The sequence below is a fragment of the Haliotis asinina genome, chromosome 6 (genome assembly GCF_037392515.1).
Source record: "Haliotis asinina isolate JCU_RB_2024 chromosome 6, JCU_Hal_asi_v2, whole genome shotgun sequence".
Classification (NCBI taxonomy): Eukaryota; Metazoa; Mollusca; class Gastropoda; order Lepetellida; family Haliotidae; genus Haliotis; species Haliotis asinina.
The window spans coordinates 60810773-60828117 of NC_090285.1; the positions used below are offsets into that span (position 1 = coordinate 60810773).

Here is a 17345-nt window from a genome sequence, read left to right on the forward strand (position 1 = left end):
ATATTTGTAAAATAATTGCAGAAAATGAAAACGATATGTCATTTGTGTTTTAGGGGGATACCAAGATAAAACGGCAAACAAAATAGACATCGTCAAACCAATTTACATGAGGTTGACAGATATTATGTAGAAAAATAAAACATAAAAAACTGCAGAATAATGAGGCTCATTTCTTTTTGACATCCTCTCGTACGTGGTGTTCCTTTGTAGAGATGACCTATCCTCGTTCCACTCTCATCCTGAACGCCCATACGCACTCTAAAATCACCACAGTAGGACCACGATGCCGCATCAGTAAAGCTTTCATCCTGTTCTTTTAAACTGATTTTCGTTTAGCATATCCTATTTTGCAACGACCACTAAGCTACAGATGATACATTCCAGATGTAGGCCATATGTATTCCAAGTCTTTGGTGTTTGCCCAAACAGATAGTAGAGGCACATAGGGCCTTCATGCTCTATTAAATGGAACATCAAGACACAGATATTAGATACAAACACTGAAAACTATTGGTTTAGTGACGTACTTTAGTTTGACCATATATAAGTAAATGACGACCAATGAAATTTGTATGAGCGTATAAAGACTTATCCGCGGGCTGCATGACCTGATAGACCCTATGCAGACGAAGGATAACGTCTTCCGGTCGATACACAAAGCACTCTAATTTCTGCTTCAAACATGGTTGTGGATAAAATTATTTATGGAACCATACATCAATATTATCCATGTTTTTCACCAGAATGCGGTTTCGATCGGTAGTTTTTACCTTGGCGCATGTCTCCACAAATAATGTATATACAGCTATTTACATTTCTTTACAGAAATTACGTCACGTAACAATTAGTGGCAGTGATATTTGTTACCGTTTGCTATTGAAATCATAAACACAGTTTGTACATGTCATGTAGAAAAGTATCTACCTTGTAATGTACTTTAAAATTTTGAAGATGATAATGCCTGCATCATCCGAAAGTATTCTTACGTCTCTTTTTTCAGAAAAAACCCATATACATATGAAAATAGAGACGGTAGATATGGATTTGTTTGTATTCCGCCTCCCGTCTATCTCTTGCAAAAGCTGCTTGTCTCCCCTCAGCTGTTGTTTTTTCCCCTGATTTAGTCTGTTGTTGTTTAGTAGACACGAGTAAAATTAACATTCAATTATAAGAAATTTCGCAGTTCGGACTACATCTGAAGAGTTTACATATGACCCCTACATCAAACGGTGATAAGTCCAGGTGTACCGGGCTCCACAAACAGCAAGTGTCATAAGCATGGCACGTGAAACAACCAAAATCCTCTTCGTCAAATGAAGGAAAGAATTACAATGGAAATCATTTGGTGACAAATTGAAATATCTACCACAAAAACACTTTAAAGGCCACATGCAACCAACAAACAAAACATACTTAAAACACTATTTTCACATGTTCATGTAATATAATATCCACTGATGATTGTCAAAAAGCAAGTAAACAAAATTATAAGCGTACAATCGCGAATCAAAAGTGCAGCATTTTGTATTTGGCTTTACTTCCCTTGAAACGAAGCATCCGGGAGACCGAACCCAGTCACAGCGGATGGGTGTGCACTCAAGTGCAATGAGTCTTTCATTGTCTGGTTCATTTGCGGATGCCCTGAGGGCTCATTGTACTTAGAGATGATTTTTTCGATTGCCATTTTAGAAGTATTGTGAGTAATAATGAAAGTAAGATTTTTTATGGATAACGGCTTCTTTTATTGTATGTGAACGACGTTTCGGTGTGGACTCATATACCGTTGTCAAGCAAGAGTAACAGCGGTATAAGAATCCATACCGAAACGTCGCATCATATACAATAGATGAACAATGTGTATAGAGATTTTGGCTTTTATGGATACATTCTCTCTGCATTCGTGTTCAATCCAACAAACAAATACTGAACACACACAGCCTGGATCTGCCTATGCAATAAAACAGACTTTGAGTTTTGTCTGTGGAGACAGCTTGTCACAATCAACATATTTTTCTGTGTTTCCATGGACATGCATTAAAACATTTCGGTTTTCAATCTGAGCAATTCTTAACAATGAAATTAGTATTTCTAAAACATTTTTCTGGTTTGCAGATGTGCAGCTAAGTAACCAGTGTATTTTTAATACTAAAGAACCAAGATGCTTGTAATCACAAGAAACATCTCGAGCACAGCGGTAATCCTTACACGCATCACTTTTACGAGTCGCTTTCCTGGTTCAAGCGGCGTGAATGGCCGAAGTGCAGCACAGCAGTTGGAACCACCTTTTATCTCAGCAATGAGGTGAAATTAGTGAATCGTTTGAACTCCGATTTCGCGTTATTTTTCAGCTTTATATATTGAACTTGCATTGAACTTGATAATTTATTACTGTAAGTCCATACCAAAAGGTATCAGAATGTGCAACGTTGTGTTTTGCGTTGCATGTGACATTTTGTTATAGGTTTTAATAAGACCTGGAAGATTTAGCAGTTACTGGAAAGTTTCATATGACACTCTTTGAATCTTTGAAAGAGTCTGCTCTCTTGTACCTACATTAGCAGTTGTAAAATGTCTCCAGTCCTCAAGCGGCTTACCAGTTCACAAATGTTACAGTCAACGCCTGCACCTCATGCATCACGAGATGTTCCCAGATGAAGACCACCATTTTAGATTGTCGAGGTCAGTAGGTTAATTGATAAGGGGATCCTCCATAGTAACGGAATATTCTAGGCAGCACTATTTTAGGAAAGATGATGAGAAAATCCTCCTAAGAGATAACGAGTCATGGTAGTATGTCACGAGAAGATAGAAAGTTGAGGCTTGGTACCTTGGTATTTCGTATTTCAACTAGTGTTGTTGTAAATTTTGACCATATTCATCAGGGTAGGACGTTGTTAAGGGTGCTTGGGGTGCGCTGAAATATACTGACGCACAAAAGAAAGTATACACAGGGTGCTTTGGGATTGTTTACCCCATAACGACGACAGGATGGTAAATATTTTCAAATGTGTTTCAATTGTGACTTACGGCTACAACATTGTGTACGAGTGGCCAAAACACCACAGATATCATCCACAGCAAGCACTAGTGTCATCACTCTGTTCCTGTTAATGCAGTTACCCAACACTGCTGATTATGCCACTTTGAGCCTCTGGTTGCACAGATGGAGAATGCGCAGGTTATTGTCATCTTACGCGACGGTTACTCTCGATCTTCTACTTCTGTCAGATGTCTGGTTGAGGCATAGATGATGATGATGATGATGACGATGATGATGATGATGATGACGACGACGACGATGTACAGACGAATGTTCTGGAATAGGCTCGCTGATATTTAGACATTTTATGTGTGCCTTTAGCAGGTATACCACTAACATTCTCAGTCGACTATCTTTCATAGGCTAGGTCATTCCCTGAACTTTTATAAGCAAGTGAATTACACAGGGGTAAGTTGGGTTCTTCCTGGACATGTCGTTTTAACTGCATCTTGGTAAGTAGTTACCCTATGCCCTGATGTAGTAGACAAGACCATATACTTTTCAACTGCATGTGTCAAACTTCAGTGTTTTGATTTGCCACTTTTTCAGGAACCAATTTACTCAGAACTATCCACATTAAGCATAAAATATATTTGGTACATATTTCAAACCTCTACCCAATGCAGAAATTCTGCATCTTCACCGCGATCACTTTTTATCATTAACGCACCTGTTCAGAATTTTGAATCTGGTAATGGCCTTTCAGCAAATGGGGTTTCCACAAATTGGATGTTCGACAGTTGATTGTTTAGACCATGTACATATACTTTGAAAAACGCCTTCCAAAAGATCGTCATAGCAAGAGCGTCGTGTGTCTTTTGCTGGGGCACTTCAAAAGTTGCCGTATCATTGACAAAACAATATCCGACGCGGATCCCTAATTTGATACACATCACAAGTTCTGTTATTGTAACAACTGACTAGTGAAACTGGTGTCACCGGTCTGACAACATACGATCACCATTTTGCGAACATGCGGTGTCATATTTATTTCTTGGTGATACATAAAGACATATTCCAGTACTTTTAATGGTTTTAACCATTAATGAAGTTCAGGTTTAGAAATGACGTCAACATTTTTCAAGCTGCCAGAAGTCAATAAACGCAATAACAGACATCAGCACTATCTTTTAGAGTTGAATGAGGCCTATGTGAATAATATAAAGCAAAGCGCGCAGGCTGCGGAACAGTACTGGTACTGTAGCAGTAGAAAAAACACGATAAGCACGAAGCTGACGACTACTCAGTCGATAATGAAGATCCGGGTACTTAGCCTACCAGAGCACCTGTTGCAGTACACGGTAGTGCTAACACTACCTCCTGCAAGCTAGGGTCAATAATACATGTCATTGTGAACAGGCCATGGTAGAAGGTTGTGACATGCTTGGTGCCAGTAACTGACTTCAGTCGATGTTATTGACGCAGCTGCTGTCTTACTGAGTAGCTTTTCTTCAGATCACTGAGATTGGTAAGTTAACCTTCCTCTTGTTGTTGTCAGTGTGATATGTCATTAACTCGTTTGAAGACAGAAATGGTTTCAGCATGTCCTTGTTGTTTAGTCAATGCGACGTTTCAGTATAGGGCGCTAATACGTTCATTGTGGCACTACGGTATAGTATGAAAAGTGAAAATGCAAAGATGTTGAAATGGTAATTATGGCTGAATGTCCAAAGACCAAATCGTAAAACTAGAAAGGGTGGTGCTGTTTTTGAGTTGCCTTAAGGTAGGCAACACCTTGATGACTGGTGTTGAGGTAGTGTTTTAACCACTGGACAACCCACAGGTGATATAAAATGTTTTTTGCAATACGCCGTCCTGCCGAAAGAGTACACTTCTATGAATGTATCACCTTTGGTTTTCTTTTTTTTATATAACACACCATGACACATATAACTGAAGTACTGCTCAAGACAGCGTTCAAGTAGCTTACTTAGTGTAGTGTAATAGCAGTTGGTTCAACATATCTGCTTTGTGCCGGGTCCTTTGAAAACGGTTCGTGTAAATTATTTATTTCATAGCCTATTGTTATTAATGTCATGAATAGAAACCACTTTCAGACCAAATGTTAGCGACGAGAAACCTAGTTGCAACGTGACTATGTCATAGTAACATGTCGGATTCATGTCTGGATACAAAATGTGAAGTCCAGAATTTGGTGTCGCCCGCCATGATGGTGCTGGATTGTTGCAGAATGCAGCGTAAACCCGTGCTCACTAACTCTGAATCTCCATGAAGCTCACTGACAGGATTATCCTTTAGGGTCATGTCAGATTCTAGCATTAACCCTTTGCAGGACATGGCCATACATGCAAGAACGTTTTTGTAGACCTTTGATGTGCCAGTGATGCCAAGGCTATGATTGCAATGCCATAGTCTAGCTGTCCCAAAGAGAGCACATACACACATGTGGTGTGTGCCAGATGTCACTCAGACACATACGGTGTCTGCCAGATGTCACTGAAGTACGGTGTCTGCCAGGTGTCACTCTACACGTGTCAGCCAGATGTCACTCCACACAACGATGTCTACCTGGTGTCACTCGATACATACCGTCACTGCCGCTCGACTCATTCATTGTCTGCCAGGTGCCACGCGACTCGTGCAGTGTTTGCCAGGTGCCACGCGACTCATTCGTGACGGTATCTGCCTGAAGTTACCCAGCCATACGGTGTCTGCAGAGCGGCTGAAAAAGGGGAGATAACGCACATTACGTCCTTTTATCATTGTCGCGTGCAAATACTGACGTCAAATGTAAGCTGATCGTAATGAAGAACGTGCCAGTATATCCCGGGGCGAGTTATTCTTGGTCAGATTCTCTAGATATTGTGTTCAAGGAAGAGTGTTCAACATGTAGCATTGGGTGCGTCTCTCCAGAGATGCAATTCAGTACAGTGAGTAATGGATAAATATACACATCTCAAAATTTTCTGATACAAAAACTGTGCAGTTCCAGAGCTCTTTCACTTATACTGAAACATGATAAGAAACCTGAAACCGCAAAGATGTTGACATCCTCATGGTAATTATGTCTGAATGGCCACGGAACAAATGGCAATATTAATGGGGACGAAGTTTTATGCGCATACATTACATAGGCACCAGTCAGAGGCAAAGCTTTAACCACTGGGCAACCTAAACCTATATCTGACCGTAGATTCGTTCAAAGCATGGTTGTAGAATTGTCAGCATCATTTTTCTGTTTTTACAACTGTCACTGTGTCTCTTTGGTTTTCTGTCAACATTAAGCTTATACCCATTACATAACTGGAATACTGTTCAAGGCAGAGAGCGGACGACTTAAGGTGAATGTACACTGCTCTTTGGTCTGGCCTTTGTACTACCATGACGCCAGTTTCCTTTCATTCCAATAAGACGCAGCCTTTTAAGTATCAAGGATTAGTTTGATCGAACATCGACTGTAGTCAGTATTGCAAATGCTTGACCGCTTTTGTCTGAGGTTATAACATACGACAATCTTGCAGGATGCCCTTGCCACACCAAACTAATTACACGAAGGACCTTATTTCCTAGTGAAGTACGGAATCAAAAGACATAGTTCCTAATCGGAATCGACCTTTCTGATAACAATCATGGCAGAAGCCACAGCACGACATACATGATGAGACTTGAACCTACGTCAAGAACTCCTAGTCAACAGCTGTAAAATGCACTTCCGTTTATACATCTTATGTTTGGCAGAGGGTAGATAACTGATGGTAGATTGTGGATACCATATGCGGAAGATGGCAGATGAGGGTGGTAGAGATAGACAATACATGGTACAGACACCGGAACCATGCTCATGCTCGTAGATCGCAGGCGATCGAGTTTCTGATGCACCCTGCGTTGATGACGGCTTGGGTATCCGTCATCCTTAATTAATGAGAAATAATAGATAGTGTGTATGTGGCAGATGGAATCATGGGTTCATTTATGACAGCCCTCGTGGTTTCTGTTACTAGACTTGCCATTACTAGGTTTAAATTACCTACACATAAAACCTTCATTAGTTCACTTGGGGAAATCCTTGACGTTTCTAAGATTTCTATTAACCTTATTACTGTTATTGATGGCATCTGAGAAAAGTAATTATTGTACTTTCAGAATCTAAGTAAACCGCTGAGTTAGTCGTGTGCTGCCATGATGAGAGGCCTCTCCATCCTGGTGGTCAGTCTCGTTCTGGCGTGTGCGTTGGTATCGTCTGCTCCCGTAGAAAAGTCCTCGGAACCAGCTGCTGATGACAAGATCGTTGAAGTTGGTAAGCATAAAATATCAAGTACCATACTAGTAATATCTTTATATGTATCATGACAGTTGGCAACAGGGCCAGGTCGGATAAGTGTATTGTTGCCTCACTAGAAATGTCAAATATTAATGCTGCAAGATACGTATCACGCATGACCCAACAAGACATGACATTTTGTTCACATTTGCTTCCACACATTTGCAAGTTTTAGACCTCACTGTCAGAGAGAAAGAAGTTGTCTCGATGTTGGGTTCAAATCGGCACCTGCCATCAACAGGGAACTCCGTCCACTCATTGGAAGACAATTTCACACTCAACCGTGAAAAACCGGTTCTGTCAAGCTCGTCTGAAAGCAAGGCGGCCTTGCAAGGGTGTTACCCTTACAGCTCACCATAGGCGCCAAAGATTGGCATGAGCATGGCAGCATCAGGGACGGGTTTTGCGCCATTGGTGTCACACCATGTTCTCAGATGGGCCAAGGATTTGCCTCAGATTCACGGATGATGGAAAAAGTTGCTGGCGCCATAGCAGTATGCCAGAGCGGCAGATATTGACCATGATCGATATGGGGGTGGTAGGGTCATGGTGTGAGGTGAGGTTACACATGAGAGGCCGTCAATTCTGGTCAGTGTAAATGGATCCTTGACTGATCAGCGAAACGGAGACGAAATTTTGAGTCCTGTCGTGGTTCCACTGGCTAGAATCATCGGCAGGAAGTTTTAATTGCAAGATGATAATGCCAGACTTTGAGCTTTGAGAGAACACATACCACATCAGTACCTGTTTACTTTCTCGTTGGGCATTTATTGTATTGTGGTATAGCTGGATATTTCCCTACACGTTTTCTTATGATTTGTTTGCTTTCTTGTTAGTTCACAACCATTTTTGGACCTGAAGAATGAAGACAATTTGTATGGATGTACATCTTTTCTATTCTGCCAAGCAACAATATTGGAATCTAATAGTATATGAAAACCTGGCCTATAGCGAACAAAGAAGTCTTATATCCATAAACATTGTCCTCCTTCATCTCCTCAAATTCTAGAATGTCAATTTATTTTGGACCTACAGAGGATATAGAACTCAGTACCATTACCTCCAGGACATCACATAAACTACATATGAAATGAAAAGATTAACATCACAGTGGCCATGCTATCTGGCATCTGGTGGTTGCATTGTAATTGCAGTTGAATGACTTTGTGGTGGCATCGCCCAGTACGAAGGAGAGTAGGAAACTGATTTAACACGGCTTCCGTTTGTGAACAAGTTTGGTCAATATTAAATCTTGTTCTACGCTACAGGATCACTGTGAGCCTTGAACAAGACTGCAAAGCATAATATCCATATTTAAATCGAAATGCAGTCAAGGTAATGACTACGAGAACTAAAATCAAACTTTCTTCAAAAGCGCTACAGCCAGGTGTTGGCGATAACTGGTATGCGGCGATAAATAGTCACTAGCCAGTAGCGAAAACTCGTAAATACGAAGGTGCCGTTTTGCCCACAGCGAGTGCAAAATGAATTTCCGTCCCTATTAGCAATATTTTAGAGATGTGGAGTCAGGCACACCAGGAGTCACACATTACTCAATCACATTAACCGATCGAGACCGGGTTTTAGCTCTTCGAAGCAGCCTGACAGATACTTCGGAAAGATGACTGATACAATATATTACTTACAATGACACAGAGGCAAAGAATGGATTCATCACCAAACTGTGAAATTCAGTCTGACATCTTCCCCACGTTCGTGACGTAGCCTAGCTACCCCACTTAGAGTCCACTGTATTGATGTGTAAAATATGCACCTGCTGTCTGACAATAATACTTTGCTACTTTCATATTTCCTGTTAGTGTCCCCAGACTCTATGCTATTACATGTGTTTACTTGGCAGGGTTTATGTGAAATACTTTCATAATACACATATGTGTGATAAACAAATGATTCTGTGTAGACGAATTGGCCTTGTTATGATTTCAAACATTATTTACACATTTATAAAGTAGAATTTCCAAACAGTAGTGTTATCTTTAGTTCCTTCCTTCCTTCCTTCAGTGGCAAACTGACTTTGATTGCGTTCGATAGATCGTTTATTGTACCTTCTTTAGACCACACAAACAAAATATGTAACAGTTTCAAGAGAATGAGAAAGTGTGCCCTGGACTGAAATGCAACATCGCCTTATAAAAAGACCAAGAGAAAATAAGCAGACCAAATAAATAAATATATCCATCTTTGATAATCCCCACATGCTTCCCAATCACCACATGCACCTTGAGCTACAAAGACCTGGGCCCTTATTCTCCAAACGTTCATAGCCCTAAGAATTCGTAACTTTGATTGTAGCCAATGGTTACGAACGTTTTGAGAATAGCCTGGCTGTTTCTTAGAGTTTCCACTTTTCCATATATTGTGGAACAGTGGCTTACCCTGAGGATCGTGTTCGCTTGTCACGTAGAAGCCCTAGTAGCTTGGTTTGCATGGATAGAAAGCCCATTTCCGGTGTCCCGTTCGATGATAATTCTTGACATTTTGAAGAGCAAGTGAAAATTGTGTTGATCTGTCCTTTTTTATTCAAACGTAGATGGTTGATTTGTCCTATTTCGAATCGAGTTGTCACTCAGTTGAGTCAGTGTGATATTACAACGGTGGGTCGTCTCTCACCGTTGGGGCAGAGTACTGAACTTGAATACTCGGCATCATCACTTTCTGGTACTGATTCATATATGCACACTGTTCTTGTTATTATGGAAAATGTTCTGTTGCCTACATTTACAATGTTCATTGCAAGGTTGATTATTTGGAGTCTTTAAGCATCACAAGCAAGCCAGCGGACACAAGTCACTCACGCTATATACTGGATGCACAAGGCCTTCAAACAATTATGAACTCATAAACTACACTACTCTTAGTCGGCAGGGTCTGTCGCCCCTACTTCCTGCCAGTAACTCAACATGCCTCAGCCTACGTGTTCCCGGAGTGGCCAAGTGGTTAAACCTTTGATCAACCTCCAGTGACTACATGTGCGCTTGTTGGTTGTTTAGTATAGAGCAGTCTGGTTATCGACACTCATGCATCTGTTCTTCAATGATTAAAGATGCGATAATATTTCACTATTGTATGATATGCATTAAATACAGGTATGACAAGCTATCCATGGGGTACGTGTTTTGACCATGATTCAGAGTCACAGGTTTCGAATATGCAGAAAATGAATTAACTAAAACTGCTCACCAGTGGACCATGTTAACACATTCCGTTACATAAAGTCAGCCGTCTGGCCTGGGTTAACACCACTTGGCAAAAGATAGTTTGCAAACAGACACGTTGTTATCGAAAGTACTGATCTTTTTCATACTTTCGCCATCTTGGCGAATATCGTCAGAGCGCATCAGCTGATAGGAAGCCCCAGGCCCCGCGTTTCACTGAAGAACTTTCCAACACATACTATTTCTCTCTGTCCACGTCTGTCCGTGTGTGCTTAACTTCAGCAACATTATGTTCCTTTTACATACATTGGGTTTCCCCTTTTGGTGATGGGTACTCGGAGATGTATCGAATGGTATATTTCGAGATAACTGTCAATAATTGTAAATATGTCGCAGTGGTTGTGTTGAAACAACACCATATAATCAACAATAAAATTTATGCAACGAAATTCAATTTCATAACAAGCCACTCATTGCCTTAGATTTTGTTGCACTTGTATTGTATTTGAAATCTGTATTGTGAAACTGACTTGTGACTTTGTATAGCTTGCTCTCTCCTTACTAAATAATATAATATCTGAATATTTTAAACTTGTCTTTGTTCTGTTTTGCTGGTTCACAGGGGATATTCTTAACCGTAACAATTTAAAACAATCTAAATAAATATTGTTGATTATGAAAAACTACACATGGGAAATACAGTGATTAGAAGTAATGAGGAAGATTTCCCTTTGCATCGCCCAGCGTGTGCGTACAGGTAAATATGTTATGTGGTAGTATTCTTGACTGATTGGTCTGTATTTCACATTGCCATAGTAACGATGAACCTTTTAACGTTCACTGGAAACTAATGGCCGAGTTTATATCGCCTGCAGCATGCTTTCGTGAGATTTTCACATTTACCTTCTCTGGTTATCAATTAATGGCTGTTTTCTAGGGTTAATATTTCTCTGTTTAGTTATGGATTCGGCTAATGAACCTATCTTGCCCAACTCAAACGCACGATGGAAATTCAATTGATTTACAGTCAATATCGTGCTGTGGAAATATACACCCACATATAGACGGCTTTTCCACTGATTGTTCAATACCTTAGATCAGGGACTCTCGTTCCATTCCTGTTGAGGCAACATGTAGTCTTGGTTTTGATGACCTATCAAGACGTACACTTTGTTGCATAAGCACAAGGTATCCTTCAAAATATCAGTAGATCCCAAAGGCGCCATGTTAGCATGGCTACAGCAGCCCATACGTGCTGTAAGAAGGCGATAACAAGTTACGTAAATAGCTTGCTGGCACGATCGTTTCGGGTTCAGTGGCGTAGATGGTGGTTCCAATGCCCAAACTCAGTTTACACATGTAACTAGTGTAAATGTAGCCACTTACTTCAATCAACTTTTCTAAACTAGAATTTGAAAATATCCGATACTGTTTACGCACGAAGTGATGTATTGTAAAACAAATTGGTAAGGTTGAAAAGATTATTGTCATGAGTAATGATGAAACTCAATGGTGAAAAATGGCAAATTAACAAAACTTTACACCAAAACGCTTCACACTTCGTTTTCACGACACTTTCAATAAACCTTCAAGACAATGGGGTTGGGGGTGGGGGAGGTAGTGTGTTAGTGAATGCTGTGCTGTGCAAGCCGGGATGCGGCTTGAGGTTCCCTGGTCAGGGGGCGCGCATGAAAAGGGCGTGACCACATTGGTATATCGATCTCTATTGACTACGTGTATCCGTCGAAACACTACACTGATTGAACTGAATGATTGAATGTCAGAGAGTATTTCTATGTATCGTACTTGCGCCCGAGTAGCACGTTGTGACATTTAACAAACAACAAGATGAGTGGCAGAAATCTCCGTACCATTCCAACAGCTAAAGGGTAAGGCAGACTCTTAAGTAAGTGCGGCTCTCACTACTGTTCTCAGAGGACACTCCGATGCAACTCCTGGTTATGCCATAACATATCAATTATAGTAATATGGCAGAGATCGTGGCGACATTCACTATAATAAATTCGGAAGACAGAATAACTAGAGTAATATTAAAGAATCGTGGGTCGAATCCGGCATTGAATTTCAGTCCTGCACGAACTCTTTACTGAGAGTTTCACCAAATCGATAAACGCCTACGATGTGCGTGACTTTTGTTTCCCTCCCACGTCAATCTGACGTTCGGTGAAATCACGTTGAAAGGTCCCGCTGCTTAAGATTTATGAATTAACCAAGGAAACAGTTGTGTGGTGTTCTGAAGGGGAAAAGGTCCTCTTATGACCCTCTTGTGTCCCATGTACATGTGTTATTGAATGGTTATGTTTTCATACAGTCTATGATAGAGTCAGTTTATATAGGCTCGTTGACTGCTCACGTGCCTTCTCACATTACTATCCCCGGTCCTAGGGCACTGTCGTACTTTCCGATAGCAGCCGAAAGACCGAAGATATCAGGTTTTGGTATATTTAGTGTGCTGTCCACAGGGGTGGGTATTGCAGAGAATTTTAATGTTGCGATATATTGCGATGCGAAAGCATACACTGCGATATATATTGCAATGTATTGCGAAAAGGATTTTTTTACAACAAAAACAATACTTGTAATCGAGTAAATGCTTGATTTATAAAGCAAAAACACAACAAAAATATTGTGATTGATTCAGCTTTAAAAATGGCAAAATATAAATGTAAATATTTGGCACAAATGGACCAAGGAAAAGAACAATCTAACATTACACAGTGGTTCAACCCAAAATACTGCCATACTGAATCCATTGTTAGGGATTACCATTTCTTTGCAGAAACACATGACTCACGGTTTAAAAAACGGAAATATCCGAAGTGTTACGACGTTTTCCGAATGCATGTAGAAAAATACCGTTTTTTCCGATAATTGTACTGTAATACGTATCGTTTTGATGTCTGAACCGGTAGATACCGATAAACGGTTATACTGCGCAGCCCTAATTGTCCACAATTTGTTTCTCCTATCGTTGCAGCCAAGCGGGACCAGGAGGCGATCCTGTTCGGCAACCAGCAGAACGACCCTCGTTTAAAGAAGAAGAAGAGTGATCCTGCCGTCCCCGTGATACCAAAAGACAATAGCTTAGATGAACAGGGATCTGTGATTGCAGTACCCGCTAAACAGGAGGATTTTATTCCCGAAGACCAACATGTAGCAGGCAGCGTCCAGGAACAGTCGGCAGTAGAAACAGATGACAAACAAGAACAGACAGAGTCGGATGTTCCCGCCATCAAACAGGAACTGCCACAAGATCCCACGGGGGATGGAGTCAGCGAGGCTGACACTGACTCTGTTGAGGAAGAACTGAAGGGCATACTTGCCGACAATACTGAGGAGGAAGAACCCGAAGAGACAGATGGAGTTCCTGTTGAGGGGCCTAGTGACGATGTGCCGGCTGAGGAAGAGGAGGTGTCTGAGGCTTCAGAGGAGGATGATGATGTAGATCAGACAGACGATTCAGAAGGTGCAGATGTGGCTCAAGCTGGTAGCGATTTGAGCACGCCGCTGTTGGACCTATACTATTACATGCAGGAAAATGGTAAGACTGCTGTGTGGAGGAGACAAAAGTGCACAGTGGACATTCCCACTTTATGACTCGTTTGTGAATGAGGAACAAGTAAACTTTAAGGTCGTTAAAGCGATGAGGTATCTGACATGTTCACCCTTTGAAATCGACAAACTAATTTGCAACAGTGTGTATTGTTATATACTAAGTGACTTCAAAGAAACAGCGTTTTCATACATTTCAGCCATAGATCACTGAATGTGTAATACCAAATGCAGTTTCAGGCTGCTAGTAATAACCCAAATGATGCAATTTCCACTGTCAAGTAAACAAATTGGTTTGAAGTGGGAGTACGTTGACAAGGTAAATGAGAGGAGAATATTTTCAGTTTTGAATCACTGGAAAATGTGATCTCCAACAATAGCATAAGGCGTCCCAGACTATTTAATCAATCTCTTATCTTTCTCCATCGTAAACAAATAACCCTGCCTTCTATTCACAGACAAAGAACGCAGTGAACCCCAACAACAAGACTATTATCCCTACGACCTTAGTTACTACCCCTTTCGCCGCCGCCGCAGTTCCAGGCGTAGCCGTGCTATCACAGAGGGAGATATGATCCACAACGAGGTGAAGCGATCCAAGAGGATCAAGCGCGACCTCTTAGACGACATAGACGCTTACTCTTACGGTGATGAAGAAGGTTATCCCCAACAACTCACCGAGGAGGATCTGTATGAGCTCTATCGTCCGGAGCCTAGATACGAAGACGAAGTGGCCTCCTTGCTAGACATGTACCAGCAGGCACCGAGGGTTCCAGTGTACGAGCCCTACGAACCATACCCAGCCGAGGACTCCTACCCTGAGTCATTCGAAGAGCTGGAGCAAGAACCAGAGTATGTGCCCAGTAAACGTCAGATGATGAGCAACCTGCCAGGCATCAGGAAGAGATACTTTTACCCCTTCAGCCGGGAACCTGAAACACACTGGGGAGCCTTCATCCCCCAACAGAAACGAGACTATGAGCAGGCCTATAAGAGACTATTGGCACTCGCCAGTGCTCTGTCTGAAGACTCTCCATACTACCAGGTAAGTTGGGAAGGGACCAGGGCTTTCGACCCAGAAGATGTAAAGGACCACCGATTCTTTAATTTTCTATTTTCAATCGTGTAAAATAATCAAATAACACGCATGGGAGCGAGAAAGTCTTAATGGTGGTTGGGACGTCACTTCCGAAACACTATTTGTAACACACAGCTTTCGTAACGAATGGTTCGAGATCCTTCCAAAACATATCATTATTATTTGGTTGAATGAGGAAGAGGGGTGGTGGCGTTGCCAAGTGGTTAAAGAGTTCGCTCATCTTGCCAAAGACTCGGGCTCGATTCACACATGGATACAATGTGTTAAGCCCATTTCTTGTGTCCCCCGCAGTGATATTGCTGGAATATTGCCGTAAGACCATACTCTCTCATCATATTCTCTAACCATACTCTCTAACTATACTCTCTCACCATACTCTCTAACCATACTCTCTCACTCTCTCTACATGAGGAAGAATAAGCCTGGGCACCTAAAATTCTCTCGGAATGAACGCTCAATCGCTAAATGTCCGCATCGCATACATCACTGATATCGTCTCTTATATATGATACAGACTGTCTAATGCTGTATTTTACTCTTGTTTTCAGGATTACAGGAAAAAGTAAATTCAAATTTGATGGACAGATCGAATTGTGAAGACCAAGTAACTTCTTTGTTATTTGAAGGAATTCTTTTCGTGACGTATCTTTGATCTCGCCGTCTCAGATGAGATGTGAACACCGGAAGTGATGGATCTTGTCAATTGTTGTACAAAGACGTTCATGGCTGTGGAATTATCGCATGGAGGACCATTAACAAATCGCGAAATATATTTATTGAAAGGGACTAAATACAAATTATCTGTATAGATAAACAGACAACAACCAATTTATTTTTCTGTGGATGAGCAATGTCGTCGACATGTAGTAGTACTATCTAGTGCTAGATTGTGCATAATGTGTAGTTTTATTCATCATAACTGTCTGGTGTCCCGCTCGCCTTTCTTCTCCTTGATCTCTATGTCAAACGCATCATTGTAAGAGATGAAACCTAACCTTAAACCAAACTTGTTTACACATTTCTCCGAGTAAAAAGAAAAGTAATAATCTGTCGACGTGTAAACAAGTTTGGTTTTTCGATGTGATACCGTATCAATGTATGTGCTGGAATGAAGGTAGAACTCGAAGGGTTTCGGGAAGTGTCCATATGGTAGTTGTATCATATCACTCGGCACTTTCCGCAGCAGTTGTTTACGGAAAGAGCCGAGACAACATATCCTCACACAGTTGTTATGTTCCAAACTATTTTTAAAACTATATTTATTACAGAGAATATCGCTTTAAATGCATCTGCTGAGTTAACACTACTCCTACTAATCTCTCTGTCCACAGTAACATGTGCACACATTTGGAGTGAGAAAACATACAAGCTCTCCTAGCAGGTGAACAGCTCTATTATAGGTTCACTTGAATCGTTATTTTTTTCATATGAACCATCTCTGTCATACAAAGGTCACAACAACATCAAAATATTCATTTGAAAAAAAGTATTGTTCATCAACCTTAACCAATCACATTCAACGCGATTGCCAAAATATCAAACTGAATGTGCAGTACCCCACCGTTACCATGGCTACCGAAGGTTGTGATGTTAAAGGGATGTGTCTCGTTTTTTGCTGACGTCAATAAAAAAAATAACTGAGTAATATCATGTGTTTGTTATCATTTTTAACATGGCGATTTTTTCTGCACAGTTTAGCAAATATGTCACAAATGAGAATCTCTACTGAACTAAGTGAAAAGGGAGTGGGCTATACGGGTTAAAGCAACTGGAGGGTGATGAGAACGTCTTGCATTCTGGGAATGACTGGGTGATGGGAATGTGTTGCATTCTGGCAATGACTGGGTGATGGGAATGTGTTGCATTCTGGGAATGTTTGGGTGATGAGAATGTATTGCATTCTGGTTATAACTGCGGTGACTACGTCTTGTATTTTGACAGTGCGTTTGTGAGACTAGCGGACTGAGATTTTTAGAACCACTTGAATGCGTCACTCATAGGAACTACCGGGGGATTACCCGGATACCAAGCACGCTGACACTGTTGGCGAAAATGAGAAAATGCCTTGCATACTGAGAACCCGGGGCAATGAAAAACGCCATCTTATTGACAATGTTAGAGGTTTTTGGGGGGATTGTTTTATTCGAGCTATGTGGCCACGATGTGTAAATATAC

The 17345-nt window shown here is 41.1% G+C and overlaps 1 protein-coding gene across 1 annotated transcript in view; it reads left to right on the plus strand.

Moving 5' to 3' along the window:
• The window catches only part of LOC137287112 (uncharacterized), a 39379-nt gene extending 22564 nt beyond the window's left edge, over positions 1–16815 (plus strand). The window contains exons 2-5 of the mRNA XM_067819248.1: positions 7145–7298; positions 13497–14060; positions 14530–15116; positions 15719–16815. Coding sequence (XP_067675349.1) covers positions 7181–7298; positions 13497–14060; positions 14530–15116; positions 15719–15736 — 1287 coding nt within the window. The 5' untranslated portion in view covers positions 7145–7180 and the 3' untranslated portion in view covers positions 15737–16815. The remainder of the gene's footprint in view (positions 1–7144; positions 7299–13496; positions 14061–14529; positions 15117–15718) is intronic.
• Positions 16816–17345: the final 530 nt, after the last annotated feature.